Source organism: Pseudophryne corroboree, chromosome 6 (assembly GCF_028390025.1).
Source record: "Pseudophryne corroboree isolate aPseCor3 chromosome 6, aPseCor3.hap2, whole genome shotgun sequence".
NCBI lineage: Eukaryota > Metazoa > Chordata > Amphibia > Anura > Myobatrachidae > Pseudophryne > Pseudophryne corroboree.
This window is the reverse complement of record NC_086449.1, coordinates 267,263,870-267,284,032: the sequence shown is the minus strand read 5'-3', so window position 1 is coordinate 267,284,032 and position 20,163 is coordinate 267,263,870. Positions and strand designations below refer to the sequence as shown.

Genomic DNA, 20,163 nt, shown 5'->3' with positions numbered 1-20,163 from the left:
CTCCTGCCTGGGATTCCTCCGATGCATCCTTGAGTGTAACGCCTACTGCTGCTGGCGCTGCTGTTGTTGCTGCTGGGAGTCGACCGTCATCCCAGAGGGGAAGTCGGAAGACCACTTGTACTACTTCCAGTAAGCAATTGACTGTCCAACAGTCCTTTGCGAGGAAGATGAAATATCACAGCAGTCATCCTGCTGCAAAGCAGATAACTCAGGCCTTGGCAGCCTGGGCGGTGAGAAACGTGGTTCCGGTATCCACCGTTAATTCAGAGGCAACTAGAGACTTGATTGAGGTACTGTGTCCCCGGTACCAAATACCATCTAGGTTCCATTTCTCTAGGCAGGCGATACCGAAAATGTACACAGACCTCAGAAAAAGAGTCACCAGTGTCCTAAAAAATGCAGTTGTACCCAATGTCCACTTAACCACGGACATGTGGACAAGTGGAGCAGGGCAGACTCAGGACTATATGACTGTGACAGCCCACTGGGTAGATGTATTGCCTCCCGCAGCAACAACAGTAGCAGCATCTCGCAAACGCCAACTCGTTCCTAGGCAGGCTACGCTTTGTATCACCGCTTTCCAGAAGAGGCACACAGCTGACAACCTCTTACGGAAACTGAGGAAGATCATCGCAGAATGACTTACCCCAATTGGACTCTCCTGGGGATTTGTGACATCGGACAACGCCAGCAATATTGTGCGTGCATTACATCTGGGCAAATTCCAGCACGTCCCATGTTTTGCACATACATTGAATTTGGTGGTGCAGAATTATTTAAAAAACGACAGGGGCGTGCAAGAGATGCTGTCGGTGGCCGAAGAATTGCGGGCCACTTTCAGCATTCAGCCACCGCGTACAGAAGACTGGAGCACCACCAAACAGTCCTGAACCTGCCCTGCCATCATCTGAAGTAAGAGGTGGTAACGAGGTGGAATTCAACCCTCTATATGCTTCAGAGGATGGAGGAGCAGCAAAAGGCCATTCAAGCCTATACATCTGGCCATGATATAGGCAAAGGAGGGGGAATGCACCTGACTCAAGCGCAGTGGAGAATGATTTCTACGTTGTGCAAGGTTCTGCAACCCTTTGAACTTGCCACACGTGAAGTCAGTTCAGACACTGCCAGCCTGAGTCAGGTCATTCCCCTCATCAGGCTTTTGCAGAAGAAGCTGGAGACATTGAAGGAGGAGCTAAAACAGAGCGATTCCGCTAGGCATGTGGGACTTGTGGATGGAGACCTTAATTCGCTTAACCAGGATTCACGGGTGGTCAATCTGTTGAAATCAGAGCACTACATTTTGGCCACCGTGCTCGATCCTAGATTTAAAACCTACGTTGTATCTCTCTTTCCGGCAGACACAAGTCTGCAGAGGTTCAAAGACCTGCTGGTGAGAAAATTGTCAAGTCAAGCGGAACGTGACCCATCAACATCTCCTCCTTCACATTCTCCCGCAACTGGGGGGTGCGACGAAAAGGCTAAGAATTCCGAGCCCACCCGCTGGCGGTGGTGCAGGGCAGTCTGGAGCGAGTGCTGACATCTGGTCCGGACTGAAGGACCTGCCAACGATTACTGACATGTCGTCTACTGTCACTTCATATGATTCTCTCACCATTGAAAGAATGGTGGAGGATTATATGAGTGACCGCATCCAAGTAGGCACGTCAGACAGTCCGTACGTATACTGGCAGGAAAAAGAGGCAATTTGGAGGCCCTTGCACAAACTGGCTTTATTCTACCTAAGTTGCCCTCCCTCCAGTGTGTACTCCGAAAGAGTGTTTAGTGCAGCCGCTCACCTTGTCAGCAATCGGCGTACGAGGTTACTTCCAGAAAATGTGGAGAAGATGATGTTCATCAAAATGAATTATAATCAATTCCTCCGTGGAGACATTCACCAGCAGCAATTGCCTCCACAAAGTACACAGGGACCTGAGATGGTGGATTCCAGTGGGGACGAATTAATAATCTGTGAGGAGGGGGATGTACACAGTGAAAGGGGTGAGGAATCGGAGGATGATGATGAGGTGGACATCTTGCCTCTGTAGAGCCAGTTTGTGCAAGGAGAGATTGATTGCTTCTTTTTTTGGTGGGGGCCCAAACCAACCAGTCATTTCAGTCACAGTCGTGTGGCAGACCCTGTCGCTGAAATTATGGGTTCGTTAAAGTGTGCATGTCCTGTTTATACAACATAAGGGTGGGTGGGAGGGCCCAAGGACAATTCCATCTTGCACCTCTTTTTTCTTTAATTTTTCTTTGCATCATGTGCTGTTTGGGGACAATTTTTTTGAAGTGCCATCCTGCCTGACACTGCAGTGCCACTCCTAGATGGGCCAGGTGTTTGTGTCGGCCACTTGTGTCGCTTAGCTTAGTCACACAGCGACATTGGTGCGCCTCTTTTTTTCTTTGCATCATGTGCTGTTTGGGGACTATTTTTTTGAAGTGCCATCCTGCCTGACACTGCAGTGCCACTCCTAGATGGGCCAGGTGTTTGTGTCGGCCACTTGTGTCGCTTAGCTTAGCCATCCAGCGACCTCGGTGCAAATTTTAGGACTAAAAATAATATTGTGAGTTGTGAGGTGTTCAGAATAGACTGGAAATGAGTGGAAATTATGGTTATTGAGGTTAATAATACTATGGGATCAAAATGACCCCCAAATTCTATGATTTAAGCTGCTTTTTAGGGTTTTTTGTAAAAAAACACCCGAATCCAAAACACACCCGAATCCGACAAAAAAATTTCGGTGAGGTTTTGCCAAAACGCGTCCGAATCCAAAACACGGCCGCGGAACCGAATCCAAAACCAAAACACAAATCCCGAAAAATGTCCGGTGCATATCACTAATTCAATTAGCATTCATTGACTCTTTGCAACATTGTATCCGTCCCATATGTAGCAGTCCTTGTTTTACTGCACCATGTAACTAATGAGCTGATTTATAGTTACTATGTAGCAATTTCACTTTGCCCGTATTCCTTTCAGGCTGCTCTCCTTCCCCCTCCCAGCTGGTGCTCTAATCTGCAGCCTTATCTGGAGTTCCGTGGGTACCTTAAACAATCTGCTCACCCATTCCCCCTTAGCACTGGGGTTTTCAGATGTTTCCGCCGGCCGGCCAATGTATAATGGTGCTGTGTATCGAGCTGCACTCCGTGCAAGGAGATCCTAACAGACAGACGCATTTCTCTGCTTACTCTCATGCGTCAGCGGCTTCACAGTGTCAAATCATTGGACACTGAGGAAGCCGCTGATGCATGAGAGTAGGCGGAGAAACGCGTCTGTATGTTAGGATCTCATAATCTAATAATTAATGCATGAACTGCTTGGCTAATAATAAAAGTACATGAACTGCCTCAGTATTAACATCAATGTATAGATATGGATAAATTTCATATCTTTTTATAAGAGAAGCAACTTATTATCTTTTATTATATGTATATGTTTTTATAGTGGTTTATATGATACTGGCCAGTATCAATGTGATGTGTGTGAATATATAATTGTATTAAAATCTACATCAGATTGAAGTAGCGCATTCTCATTCTTTTGTGCAAAAAACTTTTTTTCTTGGTTTAAATGCTAAGGGTTTCAACCAATTACCCTTGAGATTTGCAGCATTTCATCTGATCAATCACAGCGCTAGGAGGGTTGGGTTGATTGAATAGAAGAAACACAGACAGTATGCAGTGGAAGCACAATAAACTAATTTTGGCTTCTAGCCTACCTTGTACTGCAACTGAAATTAATAGAGATTCAAGGTACTATTGTTTATTACTAGGTTTAGTAAATAGTTTTACTAGACAGGCTTAGAGTCCAATGTTAGTGTTTTGACATTGTCACCCCCCTTCTATTGGCATGCGCAAGTTAAGGGCAACTGTGGGTAATGTATACTGCAACTCTCCTCGGGACATAGACTACACATGCAAGATTGCCCACCCCTGGAACATTCACTGCCCGAACCTTAACTCTACCCCTCCCATAGGCATGGACATCGGAAGCCCAGCATCAAATCATGTGATCCTGCTTGTAGCCATCACATTATATAACCTTACAATGATATATCCATCAATTGTTATAATGTGCACATGTGCACGTGTGCAGCAGCAGCTGGAGCTTTGTGCATGCTCAGATTAGCTGAACTGTGAACACTACTTTGAGTGTCCGCAGTTGAATTCAAACAGTCAACCATAGAATGGGCATCGGAAGCAACATTCAATGGCTGGAAACTATTGGAAACCCAATATTCGATGGAAAAAGTACTTGCATTGGAATCAGGAACATTGATGGTTTCTCAGCATCAGTTTCCAATATCCATCCCTACTCTCTCGGAACATACGCAAGATCTTGCGTCCTATTTCAAGAACAAGATTGATAACATCCAAAATGAAATGGTATGCTCTACCACAGCCAGTGACCTGCTCAATTCCCTTCCTGAACCCTCTAACACTTTTTCTTCATTTGATCCCACAAATGAAGATGAAGTATTTGCACTCTTATCATTCTGCCTACTCTACTACCTCTCGTCTTGTTCTATACCCTCACAAATTAGTAAAACTCTGTCTGCTGTGCTCATCCCAACCTTAACTAAAATCTGTAATCTCTCTCTGTCTACTTGTATCTTTCCTTCTCTGTACAAGCATGCAGTGATTACTCCCATTCCGAAAAAACAAATAAATTCTGACCCAAACACTCTCTCAAACTACCATCCCATCTCTCAGCTCCCATGCCCCTCCAAGCTACTTGAGAGACTTGCCTACACTCGCCTCACACACTTTCTAAACTCACACAACTTACTGGACCCAATTCAATCAGGATTTCGTACCCAACACTTCAGCACTGACTAAGGTAGTGACTAAGTAGTGAATGATCTGGTCACTGCTAAATCTAAAGACCATTCATTACTCATTACTTATTCTCCTTGATCTCTCTGCTACCTTTGACACTGTTGACAACTCTCTCCTCATACAAACATTGCAATCCCTAGGTCTTCAGGACACAGCCCTTTCTTAGTTCTCATCCTACTTATTTAATAGTTCCTTCAGTGTTCTTTTTTCTGATTCCACCTCCTCTTCGCTACCTCTCTCAGTTGGAGTACCGCAAGGCTCAGTCTTAGGTCCTCTGCTTTTCTCTATCTATACCGCATCTCTTGGCAAACTAATCAGCTCTTTTGGATTTCAGTATCATCTGTAAGCAGATGATACTCAAATCTACCTATCCTACCTATCCTGCCCAGATTTGTCACCATCTGTATTGGGCCGTGTCACTGAGGGCCTTTCTGCCATTTCATCTTGGATGACATCTCGCCACCTCAAACTCAATATTTCCAAAACAGAATTAATTATATTTCCACCGGCCAATAGTAGTTCCCAGCCTGATATCTCTATCACTGTTGATAACTCAGCAATCATCCCTACCCCACAAGCTCGCTGCTTAGGTGTCATTCTTGACTCTGAACTGTCCTTTGTTCCCTACATTCAATCTGTCTCAAAATCATTTTACATACATCTAAGAAACATCCAAAATCCAACCATATCTTACACAGGACACAGCAAAAACTCTGATCCATGCTCTCAATATCTACCGCATTGATTATTGTAATATTTTCCTGATTGGTCTTCCCAAACATAGGCTCTCACCACTACAATCCATTTTGAATGCAGCTGCAAGGCTAATCTTCCTCGCTAGACGTTCATTATCTGCAGATCCGCTCTGTCAGTCCCTTCATTAGTTACCTGTATTCTACCATGTTAAATATAAAATACTTTTACTTTCATACAAGGCTATTAACCAAACTGCACCAACATGCATCTCTTCACTCATCTCAAGATATCTTCCTAACTAACCTCTTCGCTCTGCACAAGATCTGCGTCTCTCATCCACACGTATTACTTGTTCCCACTCAAAATTGAAGGACTTTATCCGGGCTTCACCCACTCTGTGGGATGCCCTCCCACTTACAATAATACTCGCCTCTAGTCTCCAAACCTTTAAACGTTGCCTGAAAACTCACCTCTTCAGACAAGCCTATCAAATTCCAGACCCACCCGCATAAACCTTCAATGCTTCCCTGTCTAATTACATCATCTCTGTACAGTCCACATAACCTCACATATTTTGTCTTTCTCTACTCTCACACCATCCTGACCCTTTGCCAAAATTGCTGGGTGATCATATCATACAACCTATTAAGAACCTAGCAATCTGTTGGACCATTATGCAATAGGTAGCATCTATCCTTGTGTATCAATGCTGTGCTATATAAGAAACTGTTAATAAAATAAATAATAAAATAAACATACAATATGTAGCATACACCACCTGCTTTTCCCTGGGACATACACTAACGCCCCCATCCCCACTCCCTGGGAGATACATCACATGAAAATATGTATTATTTTATTTTACTTGCTCCTAATATCAGGCTACTTCTAACCGTCCATGATGTAATATATTGCACTTGTCTGTCAGATCTTTTATTCACTGTCACATTTCTTTAGGGACTGGCAAGCGAATACCTATTGTGGCTCTAGTGGTAGAAGGTGGACCCAACACCATCCTCACAGTGTTTGATTATCTACAGCAAAGCCCTCCAGTGCCAGTGGTGGTGTGTGAAGGAAGTGGCAGAGCAGCAGACATACTGGCATATGTTTATAAGCAGACAGGGAGCCAAGGGTAAGAGAATCATTTGGATCGGCTGAGGTACGATGAAGAAGCTGTCACCATTGTTGACTTACTCTGTTAACATCTTGCTTACTCTTAGGAATCTGCCAGAAGACACTCAGTCAGATGTTATTGCCACCATAAGGAAAACACTCAGCCTTAATCAGTTGGAAGCTGGACACATGTTCCAGACTTTAATGGCCTGCATGAGGGCCAAGCACCTAGTGAGTTTCGCAGTCTGCCTACTGTAATTGCCTTTTCTATATAGCAGTGTTTTTTATTTCTCATTTATTGAGGCCATATATGGCTAATGTATAATCTTTTTACCTGCTGTATTCCATACCTGTCGTATTCCATACCTCTCAGTGTCCTGATTTAGGTGGGAGCTCTGTAATCATCACTGAGTGGGGCTCACACCTGCTTTAGATGAGAGGGTATTTTCAGTCTTGAGGGATGTGACAGGACCCAAGTTTAGATTCTGCAGCGGGCTCCAGGGGACCTCACTACTGAGTGCGCCTCTATATAAGTCACATTTTATACATGCAACTTATTAGTCACGTCTTTGCATCATTACCCTCACTGTATTGTTACATTTTTAATCAGAGATCAGGTTAGTATTATTAAACAAGACAACATAAACAGCTCTCAGCTGTGCTTATAACATGAAAACATGGATGAACTGGTCAAATGGAAGCTAGAAAGAAAAAAAATTATGTTCAGATTGGATTTTATATAGAAATCAATACTTTAATATTATTTGAACATGCAAAACACTTTAGCCCTCATAAACAATAAAAGGTATACACACCCATGGCGCTGCACACCAAAGCAGTAAAAATATCAAAGAAAATAAGTCACCAAACTTATATGAATATAGATACCAAAAAATTGTAACAATCTCACTTGCGCTTGGGATTGTCCAACAATAGGTGATTGTATAGTTCTCTCTTACTTCAAATGTAATCATCCATATATGTAGACAAAAAATAAAACAATACAATAGTGTAATATTGTTACAACTTTTAACTCCACACGTGAATGTTTGGTGAATAGTGGTGGAAACTACCTTCCAAGAGATCAAGATTCCCTGATTCCATTCCAGAAATGAGATAGATGGTAAGCACTGTGTAGACTCTTCCATGTATGAATACTTCAACAAAGTTGGTGTTAAGAACATAAAGGTTTCTTTAACACTTTGTTCTCTACCCATGCATGGTGGAGTTGATGAATCCTGTCAGTCTCATATGACCATCCATGGGTAGAGAACAAAGTGTTAAAGAAGCCTTTATGTTCTTAGCACCAACTTTGTTGAAGTAAGCATACTGTACATGTAAGCGTCTACCCAGTGCTTAGCATCTATCATATTTCGGGTGTCTGGAACAGAATCTGGGAATCTTGATCTCTTGGAAGGGACTGTTTCCACCACTTTCCATCAAACATTCTTGTGTGGAGTTAAAAGTTTTAACAATATTACACTATCGTATTGTTTTATTTTTTGTCTACATGTATGGATGATTTCATTGGAAATAAGAGAGAACTATACCATCACCTATTGTTGGACAATCCCAAGCACAAGTGAGATCATTACAATTTTTTGGTAACCTAAGCCCTCATACTTAGTTATCAACTTGTCTAATTAGGTATCATTAGTAAGATACCATTTTAATGTTAGAATTTCTGCTATAAGGGCCTACCTAAAAATGAATCCAATGGCGCTGTACATGCAGTATATAATCAGCTCTTATACTTGCTGTTGGGTATAGAATGTAGGACATGCCATTAACCTCCTTGCAAACACATTATGGGGGTAATTCTGAGTTGATCGCAGCAGCAAGTTTGTTAGCAATTGGGCAAAACCATGTGCACTGCAGGGGGAACAGATATAACATGTGCAGAGAGAGTTAGATTTGGGTGGGGTGTGTTCAAACTGATATCTAAATTGCATTGTAACAATAAAGCAGGCAGTATTTACCCTGCACAGAAACGAAATAACCCACCCAAATCTAACTCTCTCTGCACATGTTACATCTGTCACACCTGCAGTGCACATGGTTTTGCCCAATTGCTATCAAACTTGCTGCTGCGATCAACTCAGAATTAGGCCCTATGTTCCATGCTAGTAAATAGAGCATGCAGTGTCCAAATGTTGCTGTCATGTCAGAGTCACAAGTGGAAGTCGGTATGGTGCCATTGAAGCCAATAGGTTCCATACTACATGCTTGTACTAGTGTTAGAAAAAAGTTAATGGGTTGTTGGCCTAAGTCAGCTCTTTATAGTGGTAGATATCACCAAAGGCAGTGCTCTTGGGATGGCTATTTTGTGTTATTTATTGCAGTTTCCACAAGAGGAATACAGCATCCATATAATTTTATATAGATAAATGGGTGGTTATAGGCTGTATATGTGTTACTCTTATGACTATATTTGTGTTCTAGATAACTGTATATCATGCTGGGCCAGAAGAACATCAGGATATTGATGTTGCAATCCTCACCTCACTTTTAAAAAGTCAGTATTATGTCACCATTTCTCTGTCTGATACACTGTAGCTCCTTTATGCTATCCTGATCCTACTCTCTTTACAATGAGGTTTTGTGTTGTTTGTTATAATTTGTTAAACACTGTTTGCTCTAAATACAAGGTGAATACTGCTAATTTAAAACCTGATTCAATGCCAATGCAGTAGCGATCCTTTTCAGTAATGGAACTATGAGGCATCGCAAGTGTAGCAGCCACCCACAAGTGAACAGAGACACCCACTGAAGCCATTGCACCCTGCTCAGCAACTGCGTACTCCATTGCTGCTGTAAGGAACATTGAATTTCTGAGTGCCTCCATGGCTGCACAAAATGGCTACGGGAGCTGCGACACTGGTGCCATGTTTTATGCTTACGCAGTTACACGCTGAGACACCCCGAAAACAGTCACGACACACCTGCGTTTTTGCAGACACTACCCATTACCTTACCCAAATGACCTCTTCCTTTCACTCAGCGACTGATTCCTCATTGCAGAGGTACCTTGGCACACGCACACTGCAACCGCGATACATGTGCGCAGTCTGCCTATAGTCACTGAGTTGTGACATCATTGTAGTTACATCCGCATCTGAAACAGTCTCTTTGAGCTTTAATTTAAATTGCTTCATTTTACTGTCTGGGGTTATTACACTATATGACTGCCTCACCAACTGCTGCCCCAAGCACTGCCAAACATCGCCGGCTGGGACTCACTGGCAGTTGGTGTGGCTCCCCTATTTGAATTTTGGACTCCGGCTCTCTGCTTTGGCCGCATCCTCCCCGCCTCCCCTCCCGTCTCCATAGAAATGGAGTTGTGCCACGAGTCCACGCCCCCATGACTCGCAGGAAGCCCCCATGTGCTGGTCGCGCCCCCCGCCTATCTCCATGGAAACAGGGGTGTGCCACGAGTTCACGCCCCCTGACTCACGGCACACCCACGACTTTAGTGTCCGCGTGCCCCTGTACATGGAGCGCGTGCCCCTGGCATGTGTGAAGGTGCGCGTGTGCACGCACATGCCAGGGCCAAATTCGGACCCCAGTTCGTCCCTAGCTAGAGATGTAATTAAATTGTAAATTAGGCATACGTATCTTATTTATACGAATGCCAATGGACAAAAGTCCATTAACATGTATTATAAATAAATAAAATGTGGTTCTCCAACCTCATGACAGGTTATCTTTAATAATATAAGACATTAAAATGGAAATATAGTCCTTACATTAAAATGTGTCATTTTACAATATGACTGTAAATCTCTTTGTATAATTCTGTTTAGGTACTAATATGTCTCCATATGATCAGCTGGCTCTGGTATTGGCATGGGACAGACTAGACATAGCCCAAAACTATATTTTTGTACACGGACAACAGTGGTTGGTATGTTCTCATGGTTTACATTTGATTGAAATATGTGGATGCACAGAACAAAATATGAGTTTTAAAAATAATGATATATAATATATATACTTTCCCTCAGACAAAACCTTTGGAACAAGCCATGCTGGATGCACTTGTCATGGACAGGGTTGCATTTGTCAAACTTCTCATAGAAAATGGAGTCAGCATGCAGAAATTTCTGACAATACCCAGGCTGGAGGAATTGTACAACGCAGTAAGCACTGGGGATGGGTAATAATTCAATTCCTAGCAAACTGATGATAACAGTGTTGAGGCAAAATATGTATGTACGTATATACAGTAAGATGGTTTATAAGAATTTCAAGGTCAGGTAGTCATTTGCAATTGTCTTATCCACTCGTGAATTTGTGTTTGTATTAACTCATGGGTGAGACCAAGTATATCATATCTTCCTGTAAAATATTATATGTAGCATGGCTGACATCTACTGCTTTTATTTTATATCTTATTAGATACTAAATAACATAATGTAATTTACGCATGTCTCCAGTTAACTAAATATAAGTAGTATGTTATATACTGTATTATATATCTTTAATTAAGCTTGATTAAGCAAACAATATTGCAGTAAATATTTTAAGGAAACCTGGAAATAGTACGATGATTTCTTTATTAAGAATATACAGTATTGTGAAGGAGCAAGATAATGTTCCGGTTCCCTCCATGACAATAATTATTTGAGTAAAAAATGGCAGCATGAAAACCTACATATAGGTAAGCCCAGTTTATAAAGTACTTAGTTTTATGTGAGAGCATGGAGGTCACCATCTGTGAGGGTAGCAGTTTGGGAGAACTTCCGCAGATTGCAAAAGTGCCTTGTTGTACAGTTTAATCACATAAGTTTGTAATTTTATAGGACAGTATTATTTAAATGAGATGATAGAAACAATATAGAAACCAACGCTGGCTGTGCGGATAGAAATAATCTGGACGGTTTGTAAAATTAAAAAATCAACAATTTATTTACCAATGAACATTCAAAAAAAAATATATATAAAAGGGTATGTATATATATAAAAGCTAGAAAAATGTAAACAATGCCAAAGAAATGGTTTGAATTAAGCTGTCAACTAATTGAAATATTTTTGAATTCAGCCAATCTGCCAAAAAGGTTCCTGTAAATGAGTCTTCATAGGCTAGGACCTCCTCCAAATAATAACAGTCAGCAATAAACACTGGATATTACCAGAACAGTTGACATCATCCCTTGATGTGATGTCAGCCTTAGGAATTGTCCATTTATGGTCAAAGGGGAGTCCAGATAGTAGGATTTTAAGATGATAATCCAGGTGGTGGAGTGCAGTGTCCATTAAATGCCAAAGGTCTATATCAGGTTTAGGGGTACATTTACTAAGCAGTGATAAGAGCAGAGAAGTGAGCCAGTGGAGAAATTTCCCCATCAACCAATCAGCAGCTCTGTATCATTTTATAGTATGCAAATTATAGATGTTACATCAGTGCTGATTGGTTGCCATGGGCACTTCTCCACTGGCTCACTTCTCTGCTCTTATCACTGCTTAGTAAATGTACCCCTAAATCTGATAGCCGACACCACACCAGCGATCTTGGATTCCTGATATCGACCTTTGGCATTTATTGGACAAACCGTCCAGATTATTTAAATCCGCACATCCAGCGCTGGTTTCTGTATTGTTTCTGTTGTATCTACAGTATTTAAGGGAATTTGACCATCCCTATACCAGCGGCTGCTGACAGCGCACTTGTACATAGCTATTTAAATGAGATGAGGAGGAAATTTTAATTGGGCATAAGTGAGCGGTGTTTATCCTTTTTCTCTGGAAAGATTTCATGACATGGTCACTCTTTCAATATCTTTATTTTCACTGCGGCACTTGCTTATAACGCGCTGGCCAAATGGGCAGCAGCTTCTTACCTGTGAATGGAAATGTGGTACTAGGCTATGATGTTACAGCCCAGGGCTGCACGGCTATTCATAGATAAGAAGCTGACAGGTACTGGGCCATCATGTCATTTTAACAATTTTTGGGGTTTATTTGAACATCTACATGAATTGCAAATAAGTACAAATGCTCTTTTGTCTCATTTTAGACTCCAGATGCCAGTAAAGAAACTCTTCTACACATTATCCAGGATGTCAAGAAGGTAGCTGCAGCATATTCTACAAGAGCTATGTAACATAGATTATTAACAGAGCTGTTGGGGCTGCATATGTTTTACCAGCGGACGGGATGCCGGCTGTCAATATCCTGACGGCAACATACTGCCGCCAGAATGCTGGCAGCGGACACTCTGGCAGGCTAAGTGGGAATAGCCCTAGTGTGCTGGGATTCCGGATGCCGGCTTTGTCGGCTGTTGGGATTTTGGCGTCGGTAACCTGAAAGCCACTGGCAAATTGACTGCATCCCAGCTGTTGGTCTGATTGACAAGTGGAAGAATTTCTTCATTTTTGTGATTATCTCAAAACGACCTGTGATGTTGGAGGCAGTTTCGGCTGATACAATGCCAAAGCCAAGGCAGCAAAAGGGAGGCAGCTTCCCACAGGATTTGATGGGCAGCTGAGAATGTGTCTGATTGGTAGCAAACAAAGTTTATAACTATCATGTTGCTAAATGATGGTTTCCTGGAATTCAGCAAAAAAAGAACTAACATTTTTACATTTCAGTAAAATAAAGATGATAGTTGTCAGTGCACAAATGACTGGGGACATAAAGCCCAAGGCACGGCTAGTAAAAGCATTGCCCTATTATATATCAGGCTTAAACACAATCAGAAGCGCCAGGTTTTATAACTCGACAATTTGTAAACTCCCAAATGTCCAAATAATGTGTCCCATTTTCATTCTCTATACTCACCGTACAGAACACATCATTAAAATGTATTGCTGGACATTTTTATATGTGGTCTGGGTTTGGTATATATGTTCAAAATTCACAGTTCAAAATTCTGACATTTCCAGGAGGTTAGGGATACTGTTTCAAAGTTTCAGGTCATGGCTAGTGTTTGGTTTAGCAGGAGGGTTGCCATTCGTCTTATGGTTAGCATTTAAGATAGAATCAGCAGTATGTTAATATAACAATAGTGACATAACATCAATGCTGACATGACTGTAATGTCGAATTGAGCATGTCGGCATTCAGCATGACACTGATGATATGTCGAAATACTGGTTTTCTACTGATTCTGTTCCTAACGATCACCCTTACGGCAACCCTATGTCAATATTTTAATCATGATGTCATCATCATTGTTGACCTAATGCTGTCAACGTTGTGAATGTCAGCATGTGAAATGGCCACATAGTGACTGCATACCTATGGTACAGTCTACATTATATTTTGAAAGGATAGCATTGATATCTTTAAAAACATCATTAATGCCATCATCTCTGGCAGAATGCAAATACTGGTATGATGTATCACTGTATTCAAGGCAGGGGTGTATCTTCCTATTGGCCAGTATGGCACTTGCCAGGGGCACCGGCCAGGAGGGGGCGCCGCCTGGCAGTGCCACCCGTGCCAGGGGGTAGAATGACATGGTAGTTCTCACTGAATACATCCCTTTAGCAGTGCTCATCCACTCCCGGCCTATCAGAAGCGTATTGCACTCTGACACTCTCTGTGACTACAGTAACAATGATGGTGAATATAGCCGGGGAGCGGGGCACATCCAGGTATGGGGAGGGGCGAGGCACTTCCTCTTCCTCATCTGCTCCCCTTCTCATTGGTCCCACGCGGTCTGTCACCAAACACCAGCCACTACAATCAGCAGTGCAGCATGAGCATACCTGTACATTTTCTGGGGTACCGTAGCTGCACTGCATGGTCTATCCTGGCAGTCTGGATCACAGGTTACAAAGAGCTCTGTATGGAGAAGTATCTAGACTAGTGACTGCCTATCCAGCTGTGTTGAGACTACAAGTCCCAGCACACCTTGTCAATTGGATTTGCTGGGACATGTAGTGCAATAACACCTAGAGAGGGGTTTTTAACTGTATGTATGTGTGCATATATCCCCTCGGTGTCCCTGTCCGCACCCTCCTTGTAATTCCCCATTAGTGTCACTGCCCGCACCATCCCTGTAACTGCCCCCTCAGTGACCCTGCCAATACACCCCTGTAATTCCCCCTCAGTATCCCTGCCCGCACCCTCCCCGTAATTCCCTCTCAGTGTCCCTACCAGCAACCTAACCGTAATTCCTCATCAGTGTCCCTGCCTGCACACTCCTCGTAATTCCCCTTCAGTCTCCCTGTCTGCACCCTCCTGTAATTCCATCTCAGTGTCCCTGCCCGCACCCTCCTCATAATTCCTCCTCAGTGTCCCTGATAAAAACAAACGGCTGCGCTGAATGTCAGGAAAAGTGTATATATGAAGAGAGCCAACGTATAAAAAAATGCAATATTTATTAATAAAAAATAAAAATGATTGCAAACATGTATACCGGTAATATAGATCTAATGATTAAAAGGATAAATCACATTACAATTACCTCATAATGTCTGTAATTTCTTGTAGTTGATGCTAAATAGTAGACGGATGTAGGTCGATCTGCACCTTGTAGTTACACCTGAGCAAGGTGTGTGTGAAGACGGGTCCCGCCTTCACACACACCTTGCTCAGGTGTAACTACAAGGTGCAGATCGACCTAGATCCATATTGGACTTTCCCTTTGTTATCTCCCGTCACCAGCGGCACCAACACGCACGCCACCACAGTCAGCTTGTGAGTAGACGGCTTTTGTTTCTCCCCTTCACTGCACAGCTTACGTGGGCACTGCAGGACTCATATGCCGAGGACGCTCGGCTTTGACCAGCCCACCGGAGAGGTATTGAGATCTGCTTCAATTCAGTGACACATAACCATTACAATTGGGAAAACACTGTGTGCACCCTGTTCACCATCTGTCTGTACAGCAGTAATTGACGTTATTCTGTGGATCACGGACTTTTACCATCCATAACACGTCTGCTATTTAGCATCAACTACAAGAAATTACAGACATTATGAGATAATTGTAGTGTAATTTATCCTTTTAATCATTAGATCTATATTACCGGTATACATGTTTGCAATCATTTTTATTTTTTATTAATAAATATTGCATTTTTCTATACATTGGCTCTCTTCATATATACACTTTTCCTGACATTCAGCGCAGCCGTTTGTTTTTTTCTTGTCTCTGTCCCAATACCACGCATAGTATTCCGGCAAGCGCAGTCTCTCAGGAATCGTGGCTTTCATAAGTTTATCATAATTGTCCATTTTTATTTCTATTTTAATCTAACGTTGAGGCGCTTTTTCCAGCAGTTTTTTTTTTTTGTGTTTAGTCCTCAGTGTCCCTGCCTGCACACTCCTCGTAATTCCCCCTCAGTCTCCCTGCCTGCACCCTCCCCGTAATTCCATCTCAGTGTCCCTGCCCTTTTGTACAGGGCCGTAGCTAGGTGTGTGCTGAGTGTTCTCGGCCCACAGTACATAGGCACTGAGGACAGAGAACCGACACGTAATGTGTAAAAGGGAACTCTGTCTGCTGTAACGTGTAAAAGGGAGCTCTGCCTGCCGTAATGTGTAAAAGGGAGCTCTGCCTGCCGTAATGTGTAAAAGGGAGCTCTGCCTGCTGTAACGTGTAAAAGGGAGCTCTGCCTGCCGTAATGTATAAAAGGGAGCTCTGTATGCCGTAACATGTAAAAGGGAGCTCTGCCTGCCGTAATGTGTAAAATGGAGCTCTGCCTGCCGTAATGTGCAAAAGGGAGCTCTGCCTGCCATAATGTGTAATAGGGGCTCTACCTGGAGTAATCTGTAAAATGGGGCTCTACCTGGTGTAATGTGTGTAAGTGGCGTCATTTGATTAATGGAGACCACTGAGCAGCGTAATATGAATTGGTATTATTTTGTGGTGCACGCCCCTTACACATAAAGCCACACCCCTATAGTTTTGGCACACACCTACAGCGCGCACTGGCCCTATTTTAAAGATGGTGGGGGCGCTGAGCCTGTTTCTTCCACACAGCGCTAAAATGTCCCTGCCTGCACCCTCCCCATAATTCCATCTCAGTGCCCCTGCCCGCACCCTCCCTGTAATTCTCCCTCAGTGTTCCTGACTTCAGCTTCCCTGTGACTCCCCCCTCAGTGTCCCTGCTCGCACACTCCTGTAATTCCCTCTGTGTCCCTTCCTGCACCCTCCCTGTGATTGTCCTTCAGTGTCCCTGACCTCAGCCTCCCTGTAGCCTCTCCCTTTCATTTTCCCTACCCAAACCCTCCCTGTAATTCCCCCTTAGTGTCCATGACCTCCGTCTCCCTGTGACTCTCCGCTCAGTGTCCCTGCCTGTACCCTCCTGTAATTCCACCTCAGTGTCCCTTGCCTATACCCTCCCCGTAATTTCCCCTCAGTGTACCTGCCCGCACACTCCTGTAATTCCCCCTCAGTGTCCCTGCCCACACCCTCCCTGTAATTGCCCCTCAGTGTCCCTGACCTCAGCCTCCCTGTAAGCCCTCCACCTCATTGTCCCTACCCGCACCCTCCCTGTAATTTTCCCTCAGTGTCCCTTACCTCAGCCTATCTGTAACTCCGCCCTCTGTGTCCCTGGGTGGGGGAGGTGGGGGGCGCCAGTTCCTTACTTTGCCAGGGGCGTTCAGACGCCTAGATACACCCCTGATTCAAGGTACAGGGTGACATCTTTGATGACTGACTGTGTAAGAGATGTATCAAGCCTCCTAAACAGTGGAGAAGTGGACAAGTAGAGACGTTGCCCATAGCAACCAAAAAGCTTCTAGGTGGCATTTATAAAGTACATTCTATAAAATGACAGAAGATTATTATTGCTGTGGGCAACTTCTCCACTTGTACTCTTTAGAATGATCGATACATCTCCCCCCTACATCAAAATTGATTGACAATTCAGGTAGCATTAAATGGTTCATATGACAGCTGACATCACAATGGTAACATCACTCATGACATCTAAATACTAGTGATGAGCACCGGAAATTTTTCGGGTTTTGTGTTTTGGTTTTGGGTTCGGTTCCGCGGCCGTGTTTTGGGTTCGAACGCGTTTTGGCAAAACCTCACCGAATTTTTTTTGTCGGATTCGGGTGTGTTTTGGATTCGGGTGTTTTTTTCAAAAAACCCTAAAAAACAGCTTAAATCATAGAATTTGGGGGTCATTTTGATCCCAAAGTATTATTAACCTCAATAACCATAATTTCCACTCATTTTCAGTCTATTCTGAACACCTCACAATATTATTTTTAGTCCTAAAATTTGCACCGAGGTCGCTGGATGGCTAAGCTAAGCGACCCAAGTGGCCGACGCAAACACCTGGCCCATCTAGGAGTGGCACTGCAGTGTCACGCAGGATGGCCCTTCCAAAAAACACTCCCCAAACAGCACATGACGCAAAGAAAAAAAGAGGCGCAATGAGGTAGCTGTGTGAGTAAGCTAAGCGACCCTAGTGGCCGACACAAACACCTGGCCCATCTAGGAGTGGCACTGCAGTGTCACGCAGGATGGCCCTTCCAAAAAACACTCCCCAAACAGCACATGACGCAAAGAAAAAAAGAGGCGCAATGAGGTAGCTGTGTGAGTAAGCTAAGCGACCCTAGTGGCCGACACAAACACCTGGCCCATCTAGGAGTGGCACTGCAGTGTCACGCAGGATGGCCCTTCCAAAAAACACTCCCCAAACAGCACATGACGCAAAGAAAAAAAGAGGCGCAATGAGGTAGCTGTGTGAGTAAGCTAAGCGACCCTAGTGGCCGACACAAACACCTGGCCCATCTAGGAGTGGCACTGCAGTGTCACGCAGGATGGCCCTTCCAAAAAACACTCCCCAAACAGCAGCACATGACGCAAAGAAGAAATAAAAGAGGCGCAATGAGGTAGCTGTGTGAGTAAGCTAAGCGACCCTAGTGGCCGACACAAACACCTGGCCCATCTAGGAGTGGCACTGCAGTGTCACGCAGGATGGCCCTTCCAAAAAACACTCCCCAAACAGCACATGACGCAAAGAAAAAAAGAGGCGCAATGAGGTAGCTGTGTGAGTAAGCTAAGCGACCCTAGTGGCCGACACAAACACCTGGCCCATCTAGGAGTGGCACTGCAGTGTCACGCAGGATGGCCCTTCCAAAAAACACCCCCCAAACAGCACATGACGCAAAGAAAAATGAAAGAAAAAAGAGGTGCAAGATGGAATTGTCCTTGGGCCCTCCCACCCACCCTTATGTTGTATAAACAGGACATGCACACTTTAACCAACCCATCATTTCAGTGACAGGGTCTGCCACACGACTGTGACTGAAATGACGGGTTGGTTTGGACCCCCACCAAAAAAGAAGCAATTAATCTCTTCTTGCACAAACTGGCTCTACAGAGGCAAGATGTCCACCTCATCATCATCCTCCGATATATCACTGTGTACATCCCCCTCCTCACAGATTATCAATTCGTCCCCACTGGAATCCACCATCTCAGCTCCCTGTGTACTTTGTGGAGGCAATTGCTGCTGGTCAATGTCTCCACGGAGGAATTGATTATAATTCATTTTAATGAACATCATCTTCTCCACATTTTCTGGATGTAACCTCGTACGCCGATTGCTGACAAGGTGAGCGGCGGCACTAAACACTCTTTCGGAGTACACACTTGTGGGAGGGCAACTTAGGTAGAATAAAGCCAGTTTGTGCAAGGGCCTCCAAATTGCCTCTTTTTCCTGCCAGTATAAGTACGGACTGTCTGACGTGCCTACTTGGATGCGGTCACTCATATAATCCTCCACCATTCTTTCAATGGGGAGAGAATCATATGCAGTGACAGTAGACGACATGTCCGTAATCGTTGTCAGGTCCTTCAGTCCGGACCAGATGTCAGCATCAGCAGTCGCTCCAGACTGCCCTGCATCACCGCCAGCGGGTGGGCTCGGAATTCTGAGCCTTTTCCTCGCACCCCCAGTTGCGGGAGAATGTGAAGGAGGAGATGTTGACAGGTCGCGTTCCGCTTGACTTGACAATTTTGTCACCAGCAGTTCTTTGAACCCCAGCAGACTTGTGTCTGCCGGAAAGAGAGATCCAAGGTAGGTTTTAAATCTAGGATCGAGCACGGTGGCCAAAATGTAGTGCTCTGATTTCAACAGATTGACCACCCGTGAATCCTTGTTAAGCGAATTAAGGGCTCCATCCACAAGTCCCACATGCCTAGCGGAATCGCTCTGTGTTAGCTCCTCCTTCAATGTCTCCAGCTTCTTCTGCAAAAGCCTGATGAGGGGAATGACCTGACTCAGGCTGGCAGTGTCTGAACTGACTTCACGTGTGGCAAGTTCAAAAGGTTGCAGAACCTTGCACAACGTTGAAATCATTCTCCACTGCTCTTGAGACAGGTGCATTCCACCTCCTATATCGTGCTCAGTTGTATAGGCTTGAATGGCCTTTTGCTGCTCCTCCAACCTCTGAAGCATATAGAGGGTTGAATTCCACCTCGTTACCACTTCTTGCTTCAGATGATGGCAGGGCAGGTTCAGGCGTTTTTGGTGGTGCTCCAGTCTTCTGTACGTGGTGCCTGTACGCCGAAAGTGTCCCGCAATTCTTCTGGCCACCGACAGC

At 44.0% G+C, this 20,163-nt stretch overlaps 1 protein-coding gene and 1 long non-coding RNA gene across 3 annotated transcripts in view; one reads left to right on the top strand and one right to left on the bottom strand.

Annotated features, from left to right (window-relative positions):
- The window catches only part of LOC134932005 (transient receptor potential cation channel subfamily M member 7-like), a 359,306-nt gene that overhangs the window by 77,972 nt on the left and 261,171 nt on the right, over window positions 1–20,163 (top strand). For both annotated transcript variants that reach the window (XM_063925995.1, XM_063925996.1), the window contains exons 4-9: window positions 6,493–6,667; window positions 6,756–6,879; window positions 9,091–9,163; window positions 10,452–10,552; window positions 10,653–10,787; window positions 12,665–12,718. In XM_063925995.1, the coding sequence (XP_063782065.1) occupies window positions 6,493–6,667; window positions 6,756–6,879; window positions 9,091–9,163; window positions 10,452–10,552; window positions 10,653–10,787; window positions 12,665–12,718 (662 nt within the window). The remainder of the gene's footprint in view (window positions 1–6,492; window positions 6,668–6,755; window positions 6,880–9,090; window positions 9,164–10,451; window positions 10,553–10,652; window positions 10,788–12,664; window positions 12,719–20,163) is intronic.
- Window positions 1–20,163, bottom strand: part of LOC134932007 (uncharacterized) — a 72,290-nt gene that overhangs the window by 14,180 nt on the left and 37,947 nt on the right. The gene's annotated exons all lie outside the window — the stretch shown is intronic.